Consider the following 26,773-nt stretch of genomic DNA (forward strand, 5'->3'; position numbering starts at 1 on the left):
CAGCAAACTGGAAAGCTTCCCTAAGATCACAACAAAGGATCAACATAGATTACGTGATCTGGCAGACCTGCTATCAGAGCTGGAAGCTGCTAAGCTGGACGGCTACCTTCCAGGTTTATCCTACTTGGACACTCCCAGGGGTGTTAACCCAATTGTAGGAAAACTCCCATACAACATACAGGAAAAATGGATATCTTTTGGGGCCCGGTATAAACATGAATATCACGTCAGTTTTCCTTCTTTCTCCGTGTTTACAGACTTTGTGCGTACAGAGGCGAGAGCTCGCACAGATCCCAGCTTCAATTTCTCAACACAAGCTCCTCCAGAGAAAAGCAGCAAGTTTGAGAGACCAGTGAAGTCGCCAGTTTATGTTCACAAGACGCAAGTTTCCCCAACATGCAAACCAGAACCTGGACAGGACAAAAGCATCAGGAGTTGGAGGGCGCATTAGACAGTCTGATCTCAGCACAGATGAGATGCACCCCATCATCATTCCTGGCCGTCATCTGGCAGTTCTTCTAGTGAACCACTATCACGGAGCTGTTAAACACCAAGGGAGGCACTTTACAGAAGGTGCAATCCGCGCTGCTGGATTTTGGCTTGTAGGAGCAAAGCGCTGCATTACGAGTCTGCTCTTCAAATGTGTCACCTGCAGAAAGCTGCGAGGGAAGACACAACACCAGCAAATGGCAGACTTACCAGCCGAACGTCTACAGGTTGCACCGCCTTTCACCTACGTAGGTGTTGACGTCTTCGGACCATGGGACATCGTTTCAAGGCGAACAAGAGGAGGTCACTCTAACTCTAAAAGATGGGCTGTAATGTTCTCATGCATGTCTTCCAGAGCTGTGCATATCGAAGTTATTGAGACTATGAGTGCCAGCAGCTTCATCAATGCCTTGAGGAGGCTCTTCGCAGTCAGAGGTCCCGCCAAACAAATACGGTCAGACTGTGGCACTAACTTTGTTGCCGCCTCCCGGGAGTTAGGCATGGACTGCACAAGTCCATCGTCACCAGTGAACAAGTACCTGAGTACACAGGGCTGTATTTGGGTATTCAACCTCAGCCTCATGCATCCCATATGGGTGGAGAATGGGAGCGAATGATCGGTGTTGCCCGTCGCATTCTGGACTATATGCTGCTGGAACTGAAGAACTCACATTTGACGCATGAGGTTCTGACAACTCTGATGGCTGAGGTGGCAGCAGTCATGAACGCAAGACCTCTTGTCCCAGTGTCATCAGACCCAGAGGCACCTCTCATCCTCACTCCAGCCATGCTTCTCACCCTGAAGACTAACTCTGCTCCTCCTCCTCCAGGCAACTTTGAGGGGACAGAACTTTTTAGGGAAGAATGGAAACAGGTTCAAAACCTGGCAGAAATCTTTTGGACCAGGTGGAGACGGGAGTACCTCAAAACACTGCAACTTTGTCACAAGTGGCAAGACAGAAGCACTAACATTCAAGTAGGGGATGTCGTCCTCTTGAAAGACAAGCAAGCCAAGAGGAATGATTGGCCCACGGCTGTCATAGCAAAGACCTTTCCAGGAGCGGATGGACTGGTACGCAAGGTGGAGGCAGTTGTCGCCAAAGATGGGACTAAAAAGACTTTTTCTCGTCCTGTTACGGACATCGTCCTACTCATGTCTCCAAAGACTGATTCTTGTTAGTTAATATGGAATCTTTACAGACCCCAGACGGGGAGTGTTATGCCCCATAAAATGTCATGTTTAAGGACATCTTACTTGTTGTTGTGTTACAGTGCCACCTTGTGGTGTTTGCTTGTATTTATCTACCTTACTTTTCCTATCATAGAAACTGAAAGTAAAATAGTAGACCAAGAGCCAGTGAGTTGGCTGCAGCACTTTTGATAGCTCAGTAGTTTCACATGTTTCTTCTACTCCTGCACGCTAATGCAACGTCTGTAAGTATAAACGTTGATACTATGTGTATTCATTTTAGAAAGGACGTGTTTTGTATCTATATAGATGCTAACTGCTAAGCTAGTGTTAACTTTACCATTCATTTGTTTAAGATGCTATATGCTAGTGCTGTGTTGCTACATTAGCTTGTTTAACATGTGTAGACATGCACAGTCAACTGCCTTATTGTGTTTATTAATAAGGACCTTTTTGTATTGTTTTCAGTTTCACAAAAAAGAAACCTCAGTAAACTTCATGAGAGTCTGCAACATTTCGTGGAGTTTTATTGGGGACTGTTTAGCTGGTTGGATAGTTAGCTTCAGCAGCTAGCGAGGCCTACACAGAGAGGCTGGTTCTCCAGGTTCCTCATGCCAGGACTGACCTGGGGAAAACTGCTTTTAGTGTTAGTGCTGCAAACTCCTGGTACATTTTACAACAGGACCTGAATTTGAGCACTTTTATCCCTTATGGACACTTCAGAAATATTATTTTTAACCGCCCAATAGCTGACTGTAACTGTTTTATTTGATTTTAATTTCTGACTTATCACTGTAGTAATTTCAAGCTTTTAAATGATTTTAGTGCATATATTTTATTGTTCTTATTGCTCTTTTATTGATTGTATTTTCTGTAGTAGCTTCATTTACTTTTCATACTTTAACTTATTGAAAGTTTTATATAGATCACCTGCTGCACCTGTTAATTTATATAGGCATAAAATTCACTTGACTGTAGGTCAAATTTGTTAAAAAGAAGCAAGCTCATATCTGTCCGCCTGGAGAAAAACGTGTCAATTTTATTCCTGAAATAAAAAACAACTATGTTGTTTTATACGTTGAGAATTTTCAGTCAAATTATTATTATTTTTTTTTGCTTTATTACCTGAATATGGTTTAAGTTTCACCGATCTGTGTTAAAAAGGGATCCCACACATAGACAATACCTGGGCTGGCTGCCCAAGTATCTAATACTTGTTTTGAATTATTTTTTATTTATTCATAAAATTGCGCACGAGAGAGCGGGGGAGAGAGAGAGAGCCCGCACAACGTTTAGGCAGGCACAAGGATCTCACTGAGCGCACAGAATTTTAAACTATGCCTGAGCCCTCTGCGGCTCCGTGAAACAAAACAAAACTCCTGTTTTTTTTGTTTTTTTTAATCCCCCTGCACTCCTGCAGAGAGATAAAAATGCAGCAAAACCAAGAGAGCAGAATCACATTAGCAGAGAGAGAGTTTAACAGAATAACATAAATCTAAAAAATAAAGTCAGTTTAAGAACAAATTTCTTCCTCAGAACCTTTGGTGGATGAGGCCCACTGTCTTTAAAGCTTTTTCATTTAATCTCTTTATTCAGATTGTGGGGCTGCAGGTTTTCAGAGATCAGCTGTTCTTCTCTGGCCTCAGCTCTGAAGTCCAACCCCTCCCATCTGAGACATCTGCACCTGACTAAGAACGAGCTGCAGGATTCAGGAGTGAAGCTGCTGTGTGATTTTCTGCAGAGTCCAAACTGTAGACTCGAGACTCTGAGGTCAGTTCACTTCTCATGGGTTCAAGAGTATACCTATGTATTTGAGATTTTTTGGCACCCACTGGAATTTCCAGTTTTGAAAAGGACTTTTATAACAGAACTTAGATAAAGGCATTACCTCACATTTGGTCCAGTTTATTTAATTTCCAGAGATAACTGAGAAAGAATTTACCAGATCCAGCATCAGAGGTACAGACCTCTGTGGATCCGGAATAAGATGTTGTCTGCAAAAATTTACATTTTATTTTCATGATCGCCCATTTTAACACCTTACAGCTTCATTTAGCCTTATTGGCTAGATATGATGCTCTCCATTGTAGCGTAATTAAATTATTAAGATGTTATATCTTTATTTAACCTCGGATTTAAGAAGGGGCACCACTTCCTGTTAAAGGAAGAAAATAACTTTAATGGTATAAGTTAATTAATTAATCAGTCAGTTTCATATCTTGAAAGAAGTAAGTTCTGGAAATGTTAAACAAGAAAACACACAAAGTCCTGAATTTTATGTGTAAAATTTAATATAAAAAGGGGTAAACAATAATGTATAGATGAAACAGATAAAGAATATGATTAGGATAATGCAATTATAATGTATGGTGACATTATATATTTAGTAATGCGATAAGACGCGGTATTGTTTGAATGACTTAATCAGAAAATGGTCAAAAAGAAAAGGTTGATAAAGGAATTTTGGGATTCTATTTGGATTTAAAGGAGGGCTCTGAATAGACACGACTCAAGACTCAATCTTCCAACACCCCTTGCCACCAGCAGTCTTACTGTGAGATGTGTTCAATTGAACTCCGCCGGCTGGTCCCGCGTTTCAGTCTCTGGCAAGCGGTTCTTTTCAGGCCTAGAGAGGTCCACGGGCCAGATTAGATGCCTTAACAACTTGGTCGGAGTGTGCAGCTGGGATGGAGATTGTACGTTGGTTCAGCCGTTGTCTCAGAAGCTCCAAGAGGATCCAACAGGAAAAATATTAAAGAGTCTTTTGATACGTCGATTTCCAATTCAGATTAACCGGATGGCCATCTCGATTAATCCAAACTAAGGAATTGGCGTTCAAAATTGAAGAGCAAAGACTTTGGAGAAGAAAGTTCAAAAACCTTGCTTGAGCCAGAAAGAATTGATGTTCCAAAAATTGTGCGTGAAAATGAAAGTTCGGCAGAGACTCGTCTCTACGGCACAAACTTAAAAGAAGGGATTCGGACCGAAGTCCGAAGAGAAGAGAGCAAGAGCTGAAGCTCTAAACTTCAAGAAACCAAAACTAAGAAGAACCCAAGATCTGAGCTCAGTGTGAACTCTTATCACCTGGATGGGAGGAGGGGGGTCTGCAGGCAAAGAGGGGTGCCGCCCATGGGTGACTCCCATTCTGACTGGAGGACAATTGTTTAAACTAAACCGAGTTTACTCAATAAGATTAAGAATAAGAATCTAAACATATATACGTCACCATACATTCATTTTGATATTATTTATATCAGATCCACGTTGATGTAGGTTCACGTCATATATTTAGACAAACATTTCTATCAGATTCATGTTGAGAGGAAAATCACACCATCTGGGAACATCCTCAGTTAATCCCATCCTGTAGGTGAACAAAAACATGTTATACAGTCAACATTCTTAATAAGACATATTAATAAAGTAGGAAAAGAAGTTGGTGTCTTTAAATAACACCTTCTATAGCTAATATCAGAGTATGCTTTATAACACGTCTAAATGTATAATTATGAAGGTTACGTATTCATGGATATTCTAACACTAGATGGCAATAGCGCTCCACGTCAAATTCCTATTAAACATAATATAACTCTTATTCCTGTTCTGAAGATCAGATTTTGAGTTTAAAAAGATGATTATAATACATTCAATGTGACAATTACAAATATCTAGATGAATAAAGACATAAATGTTCATTTAATGCAGAATTGAAAGCTGTGGTTTAATTCAGCTCTTCAGCAGTCCTTCAACAGATGGTCAATTTTACGACTTTGCAGAGACTGGTTTCGGTCACAGTTCATGTCTTTGGGGTCAATTCGTAGATAGCAGAGTGTTCTGTTTCCGCTCGGGTGTTTATTCAAGGTGTTGTAAAAGTTCATAATATCCTGTCTGAGAGGGAGACTTAAATCATTGATCAGTTCCTTTGTTCCTTGGGAAAAGTAATGTTAATCCACAGTCCTGAGTCCTGCAGGAAGAGCGGTCGTAAAACGTGTCTGCTGATAACGGCTACACCATCATAAATGACACCCACCACCCTCTGCACCCCACCTTCACAGGGCAGGTGTGTGTTCAGTGGCAGATTGCTGTCACAATCCTTCTCCACGGATAGACTTAAGAACTCTTTTGTCCCACTGGCCATATGGTTGTACAACAGCTCACTGTTATGGCAGGGGGAAAAAACCATAGTGACTCGGACTATTATTTTCTTTCCCATATGCACAGCTGTCCTAATAGTCAGCCTCTAGTTGTCACTTACGGTTATGCATATCTCACAATAATATATTAGCACCTTTACAGTTGGCACAGACTTTTCTTTTAAAACTGTTTTTAAAAATTGCACTTCGTTTCAAACACTGCTGTACATACATAAACTCTCAGGAGGTCTACACTGTTTATGTACAGGTCTAAGTTACCAGTGTTCTTCTTTCAAACTGTTAATAGGTCTCATTTAAATTGCACACCCATCTTTATCCCTGCACAGGTTTGGTATAGTGTTCTGCATGTCTTTGTAAACTGCTACTGGAAGCTTTGAATTTCCCTCGGGATCAATTAAGTATCTATCTATTTGCGAGAGGTTGTAGTGCCACAATGAAGCAAAGAGGTAAGAGAGGGTCGCCCTGTTTTGTTCCATGACCTAACAAGAAAGCTGATTATCTCACACTATTAGTTGTTACTATAGCTTTTCGTTGGTTAAATATGATTTTTATCACATCCTGAAACAAAGCTCCCAATTCAAATTCTTTAACGGTGAAATCTAAATAGCTCCAACTCACACGATCAAACACTTTTTCAGCGTCTAAAGAAAGAGCAGCTATTGGGGTGTTTAGGTCTTTAGTCTCCCAGATTAGATGCAAGAGGCGTCTGAGGCTATCTGAAGAGGTCCTGCCTGTAACAAAACTGACCTGGTCAGGATGAGTAATGGTGGATATGACGTTGTTAACTCTCATTGTAAACAGTTTACCATCACAGCACAAGAGACTAATTGGTCAATAACTGCCGCGGTCAAGTGGGTTTCCCCTTCTTTAATATAAGGGTGATTAGCGACTCCATCGTTGAGGGGGGAGAGGTCTTTAGGCAGTAGCAGCATTAAATGCCTTTAAAATCTCAGGACCAAGTTCCTCTTGCTCTCTCGCGCACGCAGCGATTTTATGAATAAATGAAAAATGTAATAAAAACAGGTCTGAAATATACTTGAGCGGCCATAAATTTACTTGGGCGGCCCGCCCAGGTATCGTTTACGTGTGGGGAAACACTGCAGCTGTATGAATGTTTGGATGATGGCTGTAGAAAGCTGACATTTGAATGATCCACAATAACAGAATGACAAAGTCTCTCTACTTATCTTAGGGACACACTCACTTATTGGACCTAGTTATGTTGTTATGTTATCATCTGATTGATCATTCTTTTTATTCACATCTTTTATTCTTTATTCAGTTTGAGTGGCTGCAATTTGTCAGAGATCAGCTTTTCTTCTCTGGCCTCAGCTCTGAAGTCCAACCCCTCCCATCTGAGAGAGCTGGACCTGGGCTTCAACAAGCTGCAGGATTCAGGAGTGGAGCTGCTGTGTGAGGGACTGCAGAGTCCAAACTGTAGACTGGAGACTCTGAGGTCAGTTCACTTCTTCTCTGTTTATGTTTTACATCTCATGTGTTTAATTATCAGCTGAAACATTTTCAGGTTTTTTTTAATTTTAATTTTACATTTATTTAACCAGGAGAACCTCATTGAGATTAAGAATCTCATTTACAAGAGTATCCTGGCCAAGAGGGGCAGTAGCACAACAAAAAGTTACAGACAAAACACAGAGTAATTAAAAACACAGTTTAACATGTCTTGAGTTACAGAGCACAAAGTCATTAGTCAAAGCATCTACATCCTTAAGCATCTTCCTTTCAACACCTTCAATCTACTTTTAAAATGATTTAAAGAAACCAGCTCCCCCAGACACAGATCATCCTGCAGGAGATTCCAGCGTACCTGAAACTCCTTTTCCCGATTTCAAGACGCACTTTGGGAACAGATAACAACAAGTTTTGTGACTGGGTTGCAGAGTGAAGACTGTGTCTTCTAGCATTTTTCACATGAATACAGTTACACAAGTATGCGGAAGCAGGTTAAGTAAAGCCTTATAAATAAGGACATGAGTTTGTCTACGCTGAGACAATGCAGGCCAGCCGACTCGCTCACACAGAGTACAATGATGAGTGAGAGCCCTGAGATTTGTTATGAATCTCAACGCACCATGATATACAGTATCCAAAGATTTTAGGCACTGAGAAGATGCATGCCTATATAAAACATCACCATAATCAATCAGGGGCATGAAAGTAGCAGCAACAAGTTGTTTTTTTTGCAGCAAAAGAAAAACAAGATTTGTTTCTGAAATAAAAACCCAGTCGCACCTTAAGCTTCTTTACAAGTTGCTGAATATGAAGCTTGAAAGACAGAGTATCATCATCAATGTTCACATGTATCTTCCATCTATCAAGTTTTAGATTGAATGCTGTTCATGTTTATTTTCTTGTTTGAATCTGCATCATAAAAAAATCAGATTTTTAACAAAATAGTTTAAATAGAGTTCTTTAAGTTTTTAAAGTTTCTGACAGAGGTGTAAAGTAACGAATTAGCCTACATTTACTCACGTTACTGTTATTGAGTAGTTTTTTGCTGTACTTAAGTAGGTTTTCTGTTAAGTATTGTAATTAGCTATATTTTAAATCACATCCGTTACTGAGTAAAAAAAATAGGCCTGCTATGAATGATTTTCCCTCATCGCACCGGAGCGACGACGGAGAGACCCTTTTCTTGGCTCGGTGCCACTTCAGTATAGTGCAGCACGGATAAGCCCCTCCATTAGAGCGGGTCTACCTGCTGAAGGTGTTTATAAACTGATGTCTCATTGTCTTGAGTCCAAGATGATTCAAATAAGTTGGCTGTGGTTCTTACTCTTGGGCAAAGAAGTGGCTGAGGATGCTTTTTCTCACTGCAGCGTTCGCGACTACAATCGCTGCTGCAGCTCCGCGAAAGCTCCGAGCGATAAACACATTTAGTTCCGGAAAGTTTTTCACAATAAAAGTCCATAATTGCCATATCTGTGATGTGCTTTTATTTTGAAGAAGACGTATGAGGAAGTTAGGTGTTATAAGCTGCTGCAACTTAACACATCTCAGATGTGTGAAAATAAATACTTCAAACTAGATTCAGTTAGAAGCTTCAGTAGCTAATAGGTAAACAAACAGTGACTAAAACATCTAATATTTAAGCTCATAAAGGCTCATTTTAAAACAATAAATGGATTATCGTTCATCTCAGGTTTAGTTGCAGCTAAGTCAGCCTTTGAGGCTGTCTTTGAGACTAACCAGCCTCAATAATAAAACTAAAAACACTACAATACTCTTCACACTTTTTATGATTGAGAAACAGATCCTTTTAGTATTTTCTTAAATAGTTTAAAGGCTTAATATGTGATTTTTCACACTTAAATAGAAATCAAGTATATCCTCTGAAAATAACTCTGAGTCATGACTGTCTACAATGGGTGTAACACCCGAGTCCCACTGTCTGTGATGTTTTCAGAGTTTTCAGAGTCCTATCTTCACTTTGTTTACATCGCCCGGACGGCTGGCTGATTCCTCACCTCGTGTATAAAAGTTGTTTAATTGAGGGACTAGAGAAAAGAAGAATAACATACTGTACTCACTGCTTAACTGTGTTTCTAGATCACGCTCATTTCAGGTAAATTTACATGCAGTGTGAAGATACGAGCATAATAAAGATCACTAGCATTAGCATGCTAACACAACATTGCGCCGCAAGTTGTTTTGGTTTCATGCTGGTGCTCAAGGGCGACATCTACTGGATCAAAAAATCACATATAAAGCCTTTAAACATTTCCCTTCATAAAACAGCTGATTACTTGAACATATAATCCTTGATTATTTATCCATTATTATGTATATTTTGTTTTTGTCAATGGGGTAGAAAAGAAAACATTTATCTGAAAAGATAAATCTTTGTAAAGATTTGCCTTTAATTAAAAAAACTTTGAGATTAATATCCTCTCGTCCTTTTTTCACGACACACGAGAGATGCGTTGTTAAAAAAAAGTAACTAAGTAACTTTTACTTAAAGTACATTTTAAACAAGTTACTTTTTACTTTTACTTTGAGTACATTTTTAAACTGGTACTTTTACTTGTACTTAAGTAAAATTTTTATCAAAGTAACAGTACTTTTACTTGAGTATATAAGTACTAGAATATATTAGTACTCTTTACACCTCTGGTTTCTGATTTGTATTAAATGTTGAACTGAAGCCACAAGAATATCTGAATAATATATATTTTATTATGAAGTACACAGAGACACACACACACACATGGCGTTTTCACACTTGCAGAAATTTCTGAAAAAAATGTGAACGCAAACCGCCAAATTTTTTGCTCAGACTTTACCTGGAGTTTCTCCAGCCAGACCCCAAGTATTTTTTACTAATTCACCTCGAGCCAATGGGAGGGAGAGTGACGTTTATATACAGTGACTGCCGCACGGTGCATAGAGTTTCTGCACCGACCGATACGATCTCTGTGCACGTAATTAAACGGCTGCATTGTGTTTTCTGTTCATCAGTATGTTGTTCTCCTCTTTTTTGTGGATGTTGTCATTCCATTGGATTACACATAGCATTGATATAAAGGCAAATATTCTCATTATAACGTCGTGTAGCGGACTATGTTGCTATGGCCGCTACTTCCCCGTTGTTTATTTACGTCACGTCTTACCTCAGGAAATCCCCCGAGCACCCTCCCCTCTGACAGGGAAAGTCCCCCGCTGTGAGGAGCATATGTGAACGTCTAGGTCGGGAGAATCTCCAGAGAAGTCTCCTGTAAATATCTAGATATTATCCGGAGTGGTGCAGATGTGAAAACAGCTACAGAGACACACACACACACACACACACACACACACACACACACACACATACACTCCCAGGTGTGTAGAGCTCAGCTCAGTAACATGTTGGTGTCTTTATTGACATGAACAGCTGTATGAATGTTTGGATGATGTCTGTAGAAAGCTGACATTGGAATGATCCACAATAACAGAATGGCAAAGTCTCTCTACTTATCTTAGGGACACACTCACTTATTGCACCTAGTTATGTTATCATCTGATTGATCATTCTTTTTATTCACATCTTTTATTCTTTATTCAGTTTGTGTGACTGCAGTTTGTCAGAGATCAGCTGTTCTTCTCTGGCCTCAGCTCTGAAGTCCAACCCCTCCCATCTGAGAGAGCTGGACCTGGACTACAACAAGCTGGAGGATTCAGGATTGGAGCTGCTGTGTGAGGGACTGCAGAGTCCAAACTGTAGACTGGAGATTCTGAAGTTAGTTCACTTCTATTTCGTATAGGCTTCACCCTTTAAGGCTATCGCTATTGGGTTTATCCCTCGCACCACACACAGCACTGAAAAAATATTGTCCACCTAGCTGTGAGCCCATATAATCGGCTCACAGTTTTTCTTCAGCAAATTGCAGCACTAAGAAGAAAGATAGAAAATCACCTACTTACTACAAGATGCCCTCTCCAGGAACGGTCCGACTCTGCCTAAAGTGTCAGATTGGCTACATAATGAACTTTGACCTGCATCCCTTTTGTGAAGCGTGCCTCGGCCCGGAGCACACCAGGTTGGCGCTCACTCCGTGCTCGTTCTGCACCTTCCTCTGAAGAAACTGCAGCGTCGAGCGGAATTCTTCACTGTCACTGCCGAGGATGCCTTTGATGCAGATTCCTACTCTCTGGATGAGGCCATTGCCACGTTCGACATGGGGCAAGAGTCGGACAACTCCTCCTCTGTAACCAACTCTCCTCAGGTGTTGCTTCCTGCTCCCCTCCTCCAGGCGGAGGAGCTGGGGCCGGACGACCTTCCACCTGACCAGTGATGACGTCACTGCCTGCTATCGTAGTGCTCCTCCGGGAGCTCCCAAAGACAATTGAGAAAGCAGCATCATACAAAAATCTTGTCGTTCCGCCGACGCTGCCCGCTCCTGATGGTATGTCCAGCAGCTTCGCTTCGGCCCAGGTGGGCAGACGTGACCCTGGTTGTACTGATACTGAAACCAGGGGATTCAGTATCAGTACAGCCGCCTTCCTTTCGTTTACTCTCTGGCCCGGTGCACTTTTTATAAGTGTGTGGAAACAGCTCTGCAGCCGCTGCACAGGATGGGAATGAGAGTTTTGTTTTACCTGGACGACCTGCTTCTCCTGGCCCAATCCAGAGAAGAAGAAGAAGAAATTGGTTCTTCATCTGTCAAACCTGGGCTTTGCCATAAATTGGAAAAAGAGCTCCCCCTCCCATACCAGCTCATTGTTTATCTGGTAGTGGCTGAGTTTGGTCTGTGACAAAGTCTCTCTACTGATGTTAGGACACACTCACTTACTGGACCTCGTTATGTTATGTTATCATCTGATTGATCATTCTTTTTATTCACATCTTTTATTCTTTATTCAGATTGTGTGACTGCAGTTTGTCAGAGATCAGCTGTTCTTCTCTGGCCTCAGCTCTGAAGTCCAACCCCTCCCATCTGAAACATCTGGACCTGAGTCACAACGAGCTGCAGGATTCAGGAGTGAAGCTGCTGAGTGATTTTCTGCAGAGTCCAAACTGCAGACTGGAGATTCTGAGGTCAGTTCACCGATCATCTTTAACAATTGTTGAACTTATGTGATGTGTGTTTTCAGAAATTGTTCTGCTGATGGAAACAAACTTCTTCTACTATTTATATAAATCTTTCTTTGGTTCCGAATCACAACTTAAACCTGATCACTGTTTGGATTCTCCAGAACACAAACACTCTAATGTCTAAGAAGACATTTCTCTTACCTTTCCCTAAACATATCTACTGACCCTGATCTGCTTTGTTCACATCTTTTATTCTTTATTCAGATTGAGGAGCTGCAGTTTGTCAGAGATCAGCTGTTCTTCTCTGGCCTCAGCTCTGAAGTCCAACCCCTCCCATCTAATTGAGCTGAACCTGAGCTCCAACAAGCTGCAGGATTCAGGAAAGAAGCTGCTGCACGATCTTCAGGAGAATCCAGACTACAAACTGGAGAAGCTGAGGTCAGTACAGGGTTGGACTTTTCTTCACTGTTACCCTATAAACTTCAGGATTCGTATGATAATGAAAAACCTGGAAACGTTATAGAACTTGAAAACAGACATTTCCAGGCCTGGAGAAATTTCTTAAAAGTCCTGGAAAAAATGGTGTTGATTGAATCCTGATCTCCTGCTTGTTCCACTCTGACTTTATGAGGAGGCGGTCCTTCACGCTCACTGACCTCAGAGCTCCGCCTCCTTATGTCAGTGTCTACAGTGTATATATATTATCAGCAGCACCTTTAAAACAGTTTTTTTGTACATGATTTATTTAGACATTTTCAACATGAAGTTTTCAACACATACAACAACGTGTACAGTACAAGACCACTTCTGGATTAGTAAAACAATAATCTGTAAAACGATGAGAGGGCACTGAAATGAAAATCACACAATAACCAAAAAATAATAATAAATACACACACACACACATAGAGGGAAGGAGGGGGAGAGAATAAAACGTCTGCACAGTTTCCAAATCCCGATATTATTAAAAATAAACTCACCGTTGATGTTTTCAAAGGAGCACAATCTGACGGTTTTTGTGGTTTTTGGGGGCAAACAAATGAAATATGTGGTGTAGGCTACATCCAAAGCCTTTGTCCTGTGTTTGTTAGCATAATGTCACCTGTAGCACAAGACTGAGCAGGGCTTGTGACTTCAGTCGCCAGCGGTTTGTTCTGAGGACGTTTGACAATAAATCGCTCAGTAAGCTATGTCCTTACAATTTCCCGAACAGTGAACTATTTTGGTGGTCAGGTAGAGCAAACTTAAACTACATGTTCAAGTGAGTGACGTAATGATGTGCGACAGTGGAAGTTTGAAGACCACTGATCTCTGCGTCTAGATGCTCGTCATCCAGACACAACTCGCTAAAGAGATGGTGGTCTTCACTGTTTCCTTTTGTTCAGTCATGAACCCAAAATCTCTGCCCCCTCCTCATCCAATAGGACAGCAAGGACAAGAGCTCGGAGTCTGCTTGACTTCTCTGTTACCAAATAACCTTTAATTGCCCCATTGGGCACGCAGCTTGGCTCCAGGCGCACCATGCTGTTTCGCCCGCTTTTGAGGTGTTTTTTGAACGGCCACTCCTGTAGCGGCACGTCTCGGTGAGATCGCGGCCTTATGAATAAGAATTGTAGCCCCTCGAGACTTACTTGAAAATGAAGAGTGGTAGAGCTGACCTACCCATCCTCTATGGAGTTTAAGGTGGTCGAATGGCTCGAGGTGAGTCTGCTGCAGAAAAGCATTTTGGTGTTTAAATGTTTTAAATGGTTGATCACTAGGTATGCAACAATACAGTCAGCCACTGTTCAATACGTACCTCGGTTTTCTGGTCACGGTTCGGTTCTGACGGCTCAAACGACTAGTTTATAGTGTTTAATAAACAGAGCAGAGGCGATGTGCAGACAGAGGAGCACTCAGTGAACATCAGAGCAGTTTGAAAAGACATCAGTCTGTAAACTGCAGAGTTCACTTTACAGGTTAACAAACTGTAGAGCACATGATCAATTCAACTTTTTGTTTCTTGTTCGTCCACTTATATGTGTAATGACACCTTCCCGACTCTCGCTCGTCCGTATAGTTCTCTCTCTCTCCCTCTCATGTCCCATCGTTATCTTTTAATGCACTTTATAATGAGGGAGAGAGGCTTTTGAAGAAAGGGCGTTTGTGGTCGTTAATATACGTGGACGAGTGGGAAACACTGCGCTCTACATGTTTTCCAGGCGCTCACGCTCGCCCCACACTTTCAGAAACTGGTCTGTAGTGAGACTCTACTTGAGCCATGACTGCAGCCTGATCTATAAACTGTCACTGTAACGGCCCTGGCGGCCCTTCAGGAATTGACCACAGTCAGCGCATCAGTTCCCTGTAAGACAACGCTATTGAAGCTGACACACGTCTTCCAAAACTCGAGGACGCTTGCATCAGGGAACTGATGCTCTGACCGTGCTCTGTGACTGGGCAGTGAATGCTGTCCAGTGTGGACGCCAGAGCCTCCAACCATGATTTGAAATCAGCCACCAGAGTTGTTTATTATTCATTAATTAATTAATATTAAATCTCTTCATCAAATTCATTCACTTCTGAGCAGGACTGAAGTCCCTGCTGCTCTTCATACTGGATGTTCTGTATCACTGATAATCAGAATAATCATGATAACGATGATATTATATGATCAGAATAATCATGAAGTCTCTCTCAGAGACTAATCTCTCATTTAAATGTCTTTTTATATCAACAGCTGCTGGTGAAGAGAGGATCCTGCCGATCACAGAGCTGGAAGCAGCAGCTGGTGTGTTGGTGAGTCTTTAACTGGGCTGTGTTACTGGGAGTCTGACGGACCAATCACAGCGCAGATGACTCTCAGTGCTGCAGTCTGAGCTGCTCTGAGATCAGCTCCACCGTCACACACAGGACCATGATCTCGGACATTCTTCTATTCTCATATTCTGAATTTAAACTGCTTCATGACTCAACGACCGAAGATGAACTCTGAACTCTTTGATTTGTTATATAAATGTTAGGGCTGGGCAACGATTAAAAGTTTTAATCGCGTTAATCGCATGAGTTCCTGTGATTAATCGCGATTAATCGCATTGTTATACGCAAAATCCAATAATGAATTAAAAAGTAGTGTATAGCGCACTTTTATTGTAAATGTACTTCTCAACTTAAACAATGTAATCAAAGCAAATAAATACAAAACTAAAGCTTATTGCATTGGTTGCAGTCTGGACGCAGAGTGGTGTGGGTCTCCTCTCTGACTGCAGCTGGGTCTGCTGCGCGAGGCTACACTGACAGCCTGTGAGAGCTTTTGGAAGGGGGAGGGGCTCACGGCAGCACCCGCTGCTCGTTGAGGACAGTAACTGCAGAGCAATACGTGCTTTCACGTCAGTTTCTTACACCAAAAAAGTCGCTAGATTTGTCGCTAGTAGCTGTTGACAAAAAAAGTCGCCAAGGGGGTTTGGAAAGTCGCCAGATATAGCGAGAAAGTCGCCAAGTTGACAACACTCTTTCCTCTTTCCTGTGGGCGCCGCAGCAGACATGCGCAGCAGTAAGCAACATACGAGGCTCGCTCACGATGGAATTTTACAAAATAAAAGCCAGTGAGCAACAGACTTTTACAATAAGAAAATAAATAATAAAAACTGCGTTAATGCGAGATGAAATAATTGTCGGCAATAATTAATTAATGAGTTAACGTGAAAATAACGCGTTAACGTGCCCAGCCCTAATAAATGTTTCTGTTGCAGCGCCACCCTGTGGACATGTGTAGTGGTGCAGGTTATTCATTGACTCATATTCACAGATAACAGTAGAAGTTGATTCCACCTGTGCAAGTTAAAGTCTGAAGTTCTGCTTTTAACCACGAGTCGTTGGTCGTCTGATAATAAATCAGTCATCTCTTTGTTGGATCAAAACAAAGAGGAGGCTTCACTGAGTTTTTCAAAGAACTACAAACAGGATGTCTGGATCCAGGTGCAGAGTCAGCACCTGAATATTTGATGTAATATGAGATGATATAAAAAGAGCTGAATAACATGCAGACTCAATCATTGATATTCATTCATCATGTCAGGGTAACAACGGACACGTTATCAAACTATCTTTATTTTTAACTTCTGATGTTTATTACACTTTGATGTTTAAACCTTCTGCTTTTATTATCTCAGGATTTTAAATAGAAATAAATTCAATCTGTGGAGGGTTTTATTTGAATAATAATTCATGTTTAGGTTCTGTTGCTGCTATCACTGCTTTCTGCCAGCAGGTGTCACTGTTTCCACAGTTTTCTCCCAGACTGATCGATCTGAAGAGATTATTTCTGTGTCAGGAAACACAAAGAAAGATAGATGATGCCAGCTCTTTTATTTGTTCTTATGTTTTTATATTTCATCTTCAAGTTTAATGTCTCTTTTTGTAATCACTGCCCCCTAGTGGACAGGAGTGTGGAGCGATTCAAAGGCAGAAAAATAATCTTTGACTGGACTTCTGTAATGAAGGAAGCTGAGCTTTCTTTGAGTCTCTCTGTAGTTTGTAACTGAATACTTGGACTCTTCTTCACTTTAGAGGGAACATGTTCTCCACATTTCTTCAACACATTGTCTACGAGTTCCTCGTCTGATCTAATTAACCCCGTGTTTTAAGATGGGCTGGTGTTTCTGCTCTTGGTGTAAACCCAGACACAGTGATCTTTCTGTCATGTTGTTCATGTGTGTTACTCTTGATAATTCACTCAAATAATGTCTCTAGATTCTACAAGTGATTTACTTTTTAAATAACTGACACCATGTCAACACAAAGTTTCACTGGCCATGTTGCATAAAAAAAACATCAATAACTTCTGTTTATTAAATATCACAGTCTGGTGTTTGAGATTTTCTTAAGGCTGTACATTAATCTTCTTTGAAATTAAAGTTTATTTCACACAAACATGAAGTATCTGTGGTTTTGTTTTCAGATGTTACGTCTTTGTTAGATCATCTGGCACCAAGTCTGCAACCAGAAAGAAAATAGAGCATTGCTCTTGTCTACGATCTGACTCCCGCTACAGAGAACCTGCCCGACTCAGATCAACCTTCAACAGATTGAACAGCTGACCTTAACTTTGCATCGATCACCAAGAGAGTGAGCCTAAGCAAGAGGCTTTTATCTGGGCAGAGATACCTTAAGGAAGTTTGAGAGGAAGTGCAAACAAACAGCTTTAAGTCTGATCGGACACACAGGTACTGACAGGAAGTGACCAGAGGCAGAGCACAGGTACTGACAGGAAGTGACCAGGGACAGAGCACAGGTGCTGACAGGAAGTGACCAGAGACAGAGCACAGGTGATGACAGGAAGTGACCAGAGGTAGAGCACAGGTGCTGACAGGAAGTGACCAGAGACAGAGCACAGGTGATGACAGGAAGTGACCAGAGGAAGAGCACAGGTGATGACAGGAAGTGACCAGAGGTAGAGCACAGGTGATGACAGGAAGTGACCAGAGACAGAGCACAGGTACTGACAGGAAGTGACCAGGGACAGAGCACAGGTGCTGACAGGAAATGACCAGAGACAGAGCACAGGTGATGACAGGAAGTGACCAGAGGTAGAGCACAGGTGATGACAGGAAGTGACCAGAGACAGAGCACACCTCCATTTGTTTAAATACAAAGATTTATTAAATATTAACAATAATTTAAGATTGATTGATTTGTCCGACAACACAGAAGCTTCATGTGCAACATGAAATTTAAAGAGACGATACAAAGACACAAACATGAGACACGTGATTTTAAACAGGATCTGTGATTCAACTTTTATTTTAGGATTAACGGGTGAACAAAAGAGTTCATATTAAGTCCGTCCCAAACCAATTAGCGGGGAGTGGTAGTGGGTTGTAAAACCCTCCACCAGCGAGTGTGCACCGATGCCGACTTTCGGATCACGTGCAACACCTATTGTGTCCGGTCGTCATGGAGACAGCAACCTGTGAGTTCAAGATAGACATTTAATATCATCATACAGACGTTAACAACTTCAAATGTGTACTGAGGATCAAATATATGTTTATTTAAAGTATTTTATATTTACAGGGACTGTTGCAAAAACAAAATAATATTAAATCATGTTGCAGAGAACTTTTCACTGTTAACATTTATTTCTTATTTTTCTACTTTTGATGTCTTTGTGAAATCTCAATTCAACAATAAAAAATACACTTTTTGCTGCTCTGATGTTCAACAATATTATCCTTGTCTTTGCATTAATTTAGGACACCCTGATCTAAACATTACAATAAATTAACTGAAATTATAAATGACAATAAACAATGTAGGCTCAATCTAATAGTTTTGTTATAAGTCTACACTAATATAACTAAAGAAGAAGAAGAATCTAGGCTACATTAAGATTTTTACAGAATGCATTAGCTAGGCAACAAAAAAAAACATAACAATAAGTAAGGTCTTTTACCTGCTTTTTGTAACATAACAATAAGTAAGGTCTTTTACCTGCTTTTTGTAACATAACAATAAGTAAGGTCTTTTAACTGCTTTTTGTAAAGTGTCTCGAGATAACACTTGACGCTATACAAATAAAAATTGATTGATTGATTGAATTGAAGATACCGCTGAGTAACCATGGTAACATACAGTTCCCGTTTCCACCTGTGAGAGGGAAGTTTTTCCCAAAGCCTGCCGCTGTATTTCTACCTACACCTCGATGAAGGAGACTTCATTCAGCTGAGAGTGTGACTTCTGACGGAGTGCACTCCGTCACAGAGGGGGAGGGTGTAGGGTGTGGTTTGAAAAAGGGCCTTCTCCTGTGAACTGTCAGGTCACCAAGAACTCTGAATGCAGACGCTTTTCAACCTGTGTGAATTCTCACGTGCTTATTCAAAGAGCTTGTCTTGGTGAATGATGGATGACCTGTTTGAGTTCTTCTGTGATGTTTCAGGTTTGTCCTCTGAAAGAATCTTTTTTCCACATGTGGTGTAGGAGCGTGTCTTCTCACATGGACTGTAAACCTCTTTGATTTAAAGATGTGTCGTGCAGGTAAACTGCTATCCAGCTGTGTGCGTCCTGTTCAAGTTTGATCGTCTAAAGAATCTTTTCCCACAGGAGCCACAGGAGTGTGGTATCTCACCTGTGTGGGCACTTCTCACCTGTTTCCTCAGATCACAACTAAATCTGTAGGTTCTTCCAAATGTTCTGCAAGTAAACGGCCTCTCGTCTGTATGAGTTATATAGTGAACTTTCAAATGAGAGGAATGAGAGAATCTTTTCCCACAGGTGCTGCAGGAGTAAGTCTTCTCACCTGTGTGTGTTCTTGTATGAATCATCAGTTCTGACTTGAAACTCAATACTTTCCCACAATTGTTGCAAGTATGCGTCTCCTGACCTGAGTGCACGACACGCTAATGTGTCAGTAATTCTGATTTATGCTCAAAAGCTTCCCCACATGTGTCACATTTGAAAGACGTTTGACTTTGTTGAGAATTAGAATCAGTCTCTGATGTTTTAGTGTTTTTTCTTGTTGATTCTGAGTCTTTGAGCTCGCTGCCTTTGGGATCTTGATTCTCAGCATCCTGAGAGTTGTCAGAAAGGAGCTGGTGTTTATTTAGTAGTTGTTCTTCACTGTGGTCTCTCTCCTGATGAGTAAGAGTCATCATGGATGTGTCAGTCTCCTGCTTCAGTACGAGCTGCTCTCCCTGCTGACTGCTGCAAAGTCCCTCCTGCTCCTCTTTAATCTGTGGAGGCTCTGGATCCTCTTGGTCCGGACTGCAGTTCCTCTCCTGGTCAGCCAGAACCTCATCCTCCTCCTCCTTACACACAAGTTGCTGTGGGACATCTGGATGAACATGTAACAAAAACATTTATTCTAGGGCTGGCCACGTTAACGCGTTATTTTCGCGTTAACTCATTAATTAATTATCGCCGACAATTATTTCATCTCGCATTAACGCAGTTTTTATTATTTATTTTCTTATTGTAAAAGTCTGTTGCTCACTGGCTTTTATTTTGTAAAATTCCATCGTGAGCGAGCCTCGTATGTTGCTTACTGCTGCGCATGTCTGCTGCGGTGCTCACAGGAAAGAGGAGAAACAATGTTGCTAACTTGGCGACTTTCTTGCTAAATCTGGCGACTTTCCAAACCCCCTTGGCGACTTTTTTTGTCAACAGCTACTAGCGACAAATCTAGCGACTTTTTCTGGTGTTATTGGAGACTTTTTTGGTGTAAGAAACTGACGTGAAAGCACGTATTACTCTGCAGTTACTGTCCTCAACGAGCAGCGGGTGCTGCCGTGAGCCCCTCCCCCTTCCAAAAGCACTCACAGGCTGTCAGTGTAGCCTCGCGCAGCAGACCCAGCTGCAGTCAGAGAGGAGACCCACACCACTCTGTGTCCAGACTGCAACCAATGCAATAAGCTTTAGTTTTGTATTTATTTGCTTTGATTACATTGTTTAAGTTGAGAAGTACATTTACAATAAAAGTGCGCTATACACTACTTTTTAATTAATTATTGGATTTTGCGTATAACAATGCGATTAATCACAGGAACTCATGCGATTAACGCGATTAAAACTTTTAATCGTTTCCCAGCCCTAGTTTATTCTAAGGTGTCCCACAATGTTGAAGGGAGTGACAGCTCAAAGCTTTGTGAGAGGGAGGGCTACTAAATCAGAAACTTCATTTAGATAGATACGTTTATAAAAATACATTCTTAGTTACTAACGCACAGAAACGGACACGGGCAATGATCCATAAACATATTATCTTTGTTTGGTACGATCTTAAGAACAGGCAGCTCTTTTCTCTAAAGAGAAAAATGTCTGGGCTCTTGCTTCGCGTTTGCACTCGTCGGCCACCGTAGAATAATACCGTATAAGAGGAATTGTACATTAAAAGAAGTAAGTCAGTTCTTCACCTGCTCTGTGTAAGATGATGTGAGGTTTCCAAACGATATCCAGCAGTCTGCGCTGACGATCGATCTCTTCCTCGTACTCGACGATAGTTCTTTTAAAAACTACAAAAATGTCTTCCGCAGCAGCCGTTAGTCGCTGGTTGATAAACTCTCTCAGACTCTCAGCTGAACACATTGTTGTTGTTTTATTAAACTTTAAAAAAAAAGATGAACTAGGACAACAGGAAAGTCTGAGAGGAGATGTAGCTGCATTCAGAATAATGCTTCTCCTGTTTGTTTACTTCCGCTGTGTGTCACACTATAAAGTACCGACAGCGGAGGTGCCGCGTTTATTTCGTTCCGCTTTCAGCTGACTCGTTTTTTAAATTAAATTTGTGTTTATAATCAGGAGCAATAGTTTATTCTGTTAATGACTATTTAATAAATTAGGTATTACGAAGGAAATCCGCTCGTTTCTGTCTGATTGAGATGGAAAACCCAATTTCCCGTTTAGACCGTAAATATGTTTAACTTTGGCGTCGCTTTGGTTTATTTATTATCAGTTTGTTATTTGTTAATTACGACAGAGGATTAGGGCCACGTTAAAAAAAATATATATATATAATTTCGAGATTAATGTCGCAAATTTAGGAAATTAAACTTCGAGACCAGCCTGCGCAAAATGATGAAAGTAGAACTCTTAAAATAGTTTCCTCTGCAGATAACTTCCTCCCAGTCAGTGTGCTTCTTTCTTCAGTATCTTTTCAGGGTGCTGATATTTTATAACAATGTGAAGATGATGATGTGCCAAAAGCATGTGTAGTTTCATATCTGCATAAGTAAAGCCCCAACACAACTATTTGTGTCTGTTATCGGTCTGCCTTGTTAAAGTGTCTCATGTGCAGAGACAGTTTGTGTCCTGTTCATCATTTTACAGATAAACAAGGTCTTCCAAGTTGAAGAGAAAACTTCTCTTCAACTGTTTTTACCGACTACACAAGGAAGTATCCTATTTCCTTATTAGTGAAACCTTTAGGATAAGATGCTTCATGTTTGTCATTTGAGAACAGGATGCTGCTGCTCTTCTGATATAGACTAAAATAACCACTTTCTTCTTTTATTCTTTAAAGACTTTAAGAGTTCTACTTTCATCATTTCCGCGCAGGGTGGTCTCGAACTCGTTAATTTACAAGATTAAACTCGTAAATTTACGAGTTTAATCTCAAAATTTCATTTAATTAATTTTTTTTAACGTGGCCCTAATCCTCCGTCGTAAAGAACTGACATTAATTCATGATGCGTTCTGTCATGACACAGGGCTAATTATTATTTGAATACTGATAGAACTGTAACCTTAAATGTCTACTTGTTTTCATTTAAAGATAGTTTATCATTTGTTTGGACAGATATTAAAATCTATTTGATCTTTCATCAGTGCACCCATAACTCTTCGTTCACGTTTAAATAGAGGGGATTGATCTGATCTAAACTTCTTTCTCTGGTGGCTCCAGTCAGAACTGTCAATAACCTACACCGACACTCGTCCATGAAAATAGTGAATGAATGAAGATTTCACCCTAAACTGAGCGGGTCCACCACCACTGTCTGGAGTTGCTGAGGAGGGGGCCCTGCTCCAGGTAGGCTGACGGCTGGAGGTGGTCCTCCCCACACAGGTGTCCCTGCAGGGTGGACATGAGCGTCCTTCTCTGTAACAGAGGAGTCTTCAGGGTCCACATTGTCCCGTTGCCTCTGTGTTGAGTTCAGCTCTGTCCCAGCACTGTTCATCCTGTCGGGGTGGAACAAACTATTTGATGAATGTATCGCAGAAGCATTTCATTCACCACAAATGATCTGAAGAGATTTTAAAGGAAGAGAATCCTTCAGTATATCAAACACTTGGCCCTCTCCGTCTGTCTCCAGCGGTCACCCGAACTGTCTATAAGGTCAAGGTCAAGGCAGAATGGGTTCATGCATCCCGCTGCTGACCTGCTCCCTCTGGAGCAGGAACTTAGCTAAAGGCGGAAGGCTAGCTAGCCTCCTTCTCCTCCTCGTCTTGGGCGTCACTCTCTGCTGGCGAGCAGAGGAAACGACCTCTGGTGATTAAAACCCTGGCTAGGTACAAAAGCATTCCTTATGGTTAAAGTAAATTTGCACAACTGCTCAGTTATGATTTCAGAGGAGAAAACACCTCCACGTGATTGTTCTAAGTACATTCTTCCAGTTCTCACACATGAATTGCAAGATGTTCCTCTATGTTTCCAGGGTATAGAAGACAGCAACGAACCAGATTTGGGTCGGAGTTCTTGTAAGTCGGTTATAAATGTTAGTATAAAACAGCAGCCTCTCCCTGAGAGGGTGTATTTGATCTGTGGTAACAGAGCTTATAGCTGCATGCCATACTAAAATCTAAAAGGGATCTGTTATTTGGCCTACTTAGTTCCAATGATTAGAGAAGTTGAATCTAAAGAAATTGCTGCGCTGCATCCACCAAAGGACAGACAGAAAAGAGAAATGTCTGGGTTTCAGGAGGCAGCGAGCATCCTTTTGCCATCATATGGTGTTTATGTGTCTCAGCAGGAAAGCATTAGATAAAGTATTGGAGAATCATCTTAATGCCTCTAGCAGAGCTATGCTAGCTGAACACAAAGAGCTTCAGGAGGTTAAAAACGTGGTAATGCAGAATAGAATGGCTCTTGATCTCCTCCTAGCTGCACAAGGGGGAACCTGCAAAGTTATTGGTACTGAATGTTGTTCCTATATTTCTGATGCTACTACTGATGTTATGAATATGGTACACGACACGGGATAAGGGATAAGAGAACGGCATGAAAACCATGGGATTCAATTTGGGGATTTTAAAGGATTGTTTGGTTCCTGGGGTACTGGTGTTATCAAATTTCTAACCACACTTGTGGTTACCTTAATGGTGATTCTAGGTTGTTATTGATAATAATTCTCAGGTTGTTATTGATAATAATATTGAACTCATGCCAGTTAATCAAGAACAAAGGCCTTACATTTGTGAAGAGTGGGTTCCCCCAGGTTAGCCTGATATTGAAGAAGATGATGTTTCACTGTATGAATAAAGATTGATATATGTGTGTGGCAGTGATCAACAGGGAGGAGGGAGAGAGCCTGTTTCAAATTAAACATACATGTAAATTAGGGTTTAAGGTTTTGAATTTAAGGTTTGAATTTTTCTAGGTTTTGTTTCTATTTTGACAATCACATTTAATATTAAATGAATGTTATATTTTGAATGAAGATAAATTAATGGTGTATTTTGAATAAATGCTGTGTTGGTAATTAACTATGTTGGTCAGCTCTCTAGTACGGCCCCAAGGTAGTTCAACGCCCTTTTTCACTGTGCGTACATTGATGTAGTACATTGGGTGAAGAAAATAATTGCCATTGGGCATGTCGGGAAAATCTTGGACATTGTGTTTCAATTGACATTGAACATTGCGTTTCCATTGGAAAAGGACATTTGATTTCAACAAAAAAAAAAGAAAGAAAAATCTTTATTGTAAAGTAATGAATTGTAATGATTGTCTGTTATAATTGATTTAACAACTGATTGATGGTATTGATTGATTTTAATTGAAGCGGAATATGTAACCATATTTCTGAGGGTATTTGTGTTTAAAATCTAGGTTAATTGGATTTTGATTCAAGTTGTTTTAGGTGTTTTTAACAAATAGTATGTTTAATTAAAGCTTAATCACCCTTTAAAATAAGTTTATGGAACATTGTGGAAATGCCTAATGTTCGTCTAGAATGGGTTAGTTAGCGCAAGAGTTTCTTTTTATCCCATTTCATAAATCAGCAAATCAAAACTACTAAATGAATAAGTCAGAGATGGGTTTTTGGATCTCTTGTTTGCAGGTAAGTATGTGATCTGTGACCTCTGCCGTGTAGTTCCCTGAAAGCACTGGTTGTTCAAGGGACCCTATGATTTATAGTTTGTTTTTTAACAAAACCTATGACTTATAGTTTTTTTTATCCTGTGTTGGCCCTGAGGCAGAATTCCTAGATCATCATACTGTAGAGGTGATGGGTGACACCTGTCAGGATAATTAATAAGGTAATTAGTGTGTGATTTGAAACTATGTCTTTGATTTGTTTGATTTGTTTGATTTTGACATTAAATGAAAAAATATGAATGTGTTCAATGGTGTAAGCAAGCTCATGTCTGCAGACCTTCTCAGGCTGAATTAATAATTTGGGATTGGGTAGTTAGTGTTGATCTTGTGATCAAACAGGGAGGATCTGTGGTGGAATTTCTGTAGTTATTTCGATTATAATGTACAGATGTCATTAGGTTTATTCACTGTTCTCTAATGTCAGTCAGACCTGACAGAGTTCAGTTGTTATTAGAACACCAAGTACAGCTTAGAGAGTGTCAACTGTTCTTCCTGATATCTGTAAGGATGTTTGGTAGACTTACTGTCTGCTCCAGTGTTATAGACATCACAGATTAGTCTAGGTGGGTCAATGTGACCCTGATAATAATAATGTCTTTTAGGATATATGCGATGCCTTTTGAAAAGTTCTGCAGATGTGATTGAACAAGACGCGAGTACATGAGTATTCTTCTGATGTATAAACTTTCATCAACGTAAGCCATCTGAGTCAAACTGTGTGGAGTCAAGTCTTAGTAATTTCTTCAACATATAGTAGTAAACATGTATAAAAGTGAAAATAAGCAAGACATAAGTAAAGTTCCTCATAGCTTCTGGTTATTGCTTTAGGTTTAAAAATATCCTATGGCTGATACTGACAGTCAAATGTGGTTGCACCTTATAGCAGATCGCACAAACCCCAACTCAGGACAGTATGTATTTTGATTACATTCAATGATGATGAGAAAATAAATATTTTACCATCGTATTTATCAACAAATGGGTTCCAGAAGGATTTTTTTTAACTGAATGAATATTTACAAACACATCACATTTAAAAACTATATTTATACATGAAAAGGCTGGCAGTTATCTGCAATATACTCTTTATATTTACCCAAATGAAAAAAGTAAGCTAATTAAGAAAGTCAATTCACAAGTTAGCTGCAGAGATTTGATTTCTTTACAGTCTATAGGTCTCATTGTTGTTCCTGAAAAGTGTCCTTGGTTTTCACAGAAACAAATTCAACCTTCCCACTTTTAAATGAATGCAAATTACTTTATTTACATGCCCTCCCAAAACCATGTTTTGAACCCTACTTTGTTTTTATTCTCATCCAGAATATGATGTTTGCATGGAAAATCAGATCCGCACACCAAGGAGCTCCAGTTAAAGGATTTATTTAACAAGTGACGAGCCAACATGCCCTTCCTCAGACTCCTTGGTGTGTGGATCTTTTTTGCTTCTTTAAACCTACTCGTTTTTTGGATCCAGACTCCTCTTAGGAATATTAGTGTTGTTTTAATTTTGCATGGAGAACAACAAAAACTGGTTATTTACATTTTTAAATTCATGATCATGATAGTTTCAACGTTTCACTGTGTGCTTTTGTGTCTTCATTTCATACCATTTGAACTCCATA

At 40.4% G+C, this 26,773-nt stretch overlaps 2 protein-coding genes across 25 annotated transcripts in view; one reads left to right on the plus strand and one right to left on the minus strand.

Annotated features, from left to right (window-relative positions):
* LOC132973404 (NACHT, LRR and PYD domains-containing protein 12-like) overlaps nucleotides 1-15,313 on the plus strand; it is a 32,197-nt gene extending 16,884 nt beyond the window's left edge. For 5 of the 24 annotated variants that reach the window (XM_061036852.1, XM_061036848.1, XM_061036849.1 and 2 more), the window contains exons 8-13: nucleotides 3,275-3,448; nucleotides 7,115-7,288; nucleotides 10,895-11,068; nucleotides 12,194-12,367; nucleotides 12,629-12,802; nucleotides 15,084-15,312. In XM_061036852.1, coding sequence (XP_060892835.1) covers nucleotides 3,275-3,448; nucleotides 7,115-7,288; nucleotides 10,895-11,068; nucleotides 12,194-12,367; nucleotides 12,629-12,802; nucleotides 15,084-15,093 — 880 coding nt within the window. In that variant the 3' untranslated portion in view covers nucleotides 15,094-15,312. Of the gene's footprint in view, nucleotides 1-3,274; nucleotides 3,449-7,114; nucleotides 7,289-10,894; nucleotides 11,069-11,272; nucleotides 11,409-12,193; nucleotides 12,368-12,628; nucleotides 12,803-15,083 lie in introns of those variants that run through there. The other 19 variants (XM_061036859.1, XM_061036860.1, XM_061036855.1 and 16 more) reach the window with 19 other exon arrangements.
* A 2,482-nt stretch (nucleotides 15,314-17,795) lies between these two features.
* Nucleotides 17,796-21,501, minus strand: LOC132973407 (uncharacterized). The gene is made up of 2 exons (XM_061036875.1): nucleotides 21,253-21,501; nucleotides 17,796-20,174 (listed from the first exon to the last, which is right to left on the minus strand). Exons 1-2 carry the CDS (start codon nucleotides 21,422-21,424, stop codon nucleotides 19,741-19,743), a joined length of 606 nt encoding a protein of 201 aa, XP_060892858.1. The 5' UTR covers nucleotides 21,425-21,501; the 3' UTR covers nucleotides 17,796-19,740.
* Nucleotides 21,502-26,773: the final 5,272 nt, after the last annotated feature.

This window comes from Labrus mixtus, chromosome 4, assembly GCF_963584025.1.
Source record: "Labrus mixtus chromosome 4, fLabMix1.1, whole genome shotgun sequence".
Lineage (NCBI taxonomy): Eukaryota > Metazoa > Chordata > Actinopteri > Labriformes > Labridae > Labrus > Labrus mixtus.

Bases quoted from the DNA above. Each gene is read 5' to 3' on its own strand.
- LOC132973407 (XM_061036875.1), bottom strand. From the start codon at position 21,424: ATGTGTTCAGCTGAGAGTCTGAGAGAGTTTATCAACCAGCGACTAACG. The intron at 20,175-21,252 runs GTGAAGAACTGA...ATGTTCATCCAG, and splicing joins CATCATCTTACACAGAGCAG to ATGTCCCACAGCAACTTGTG.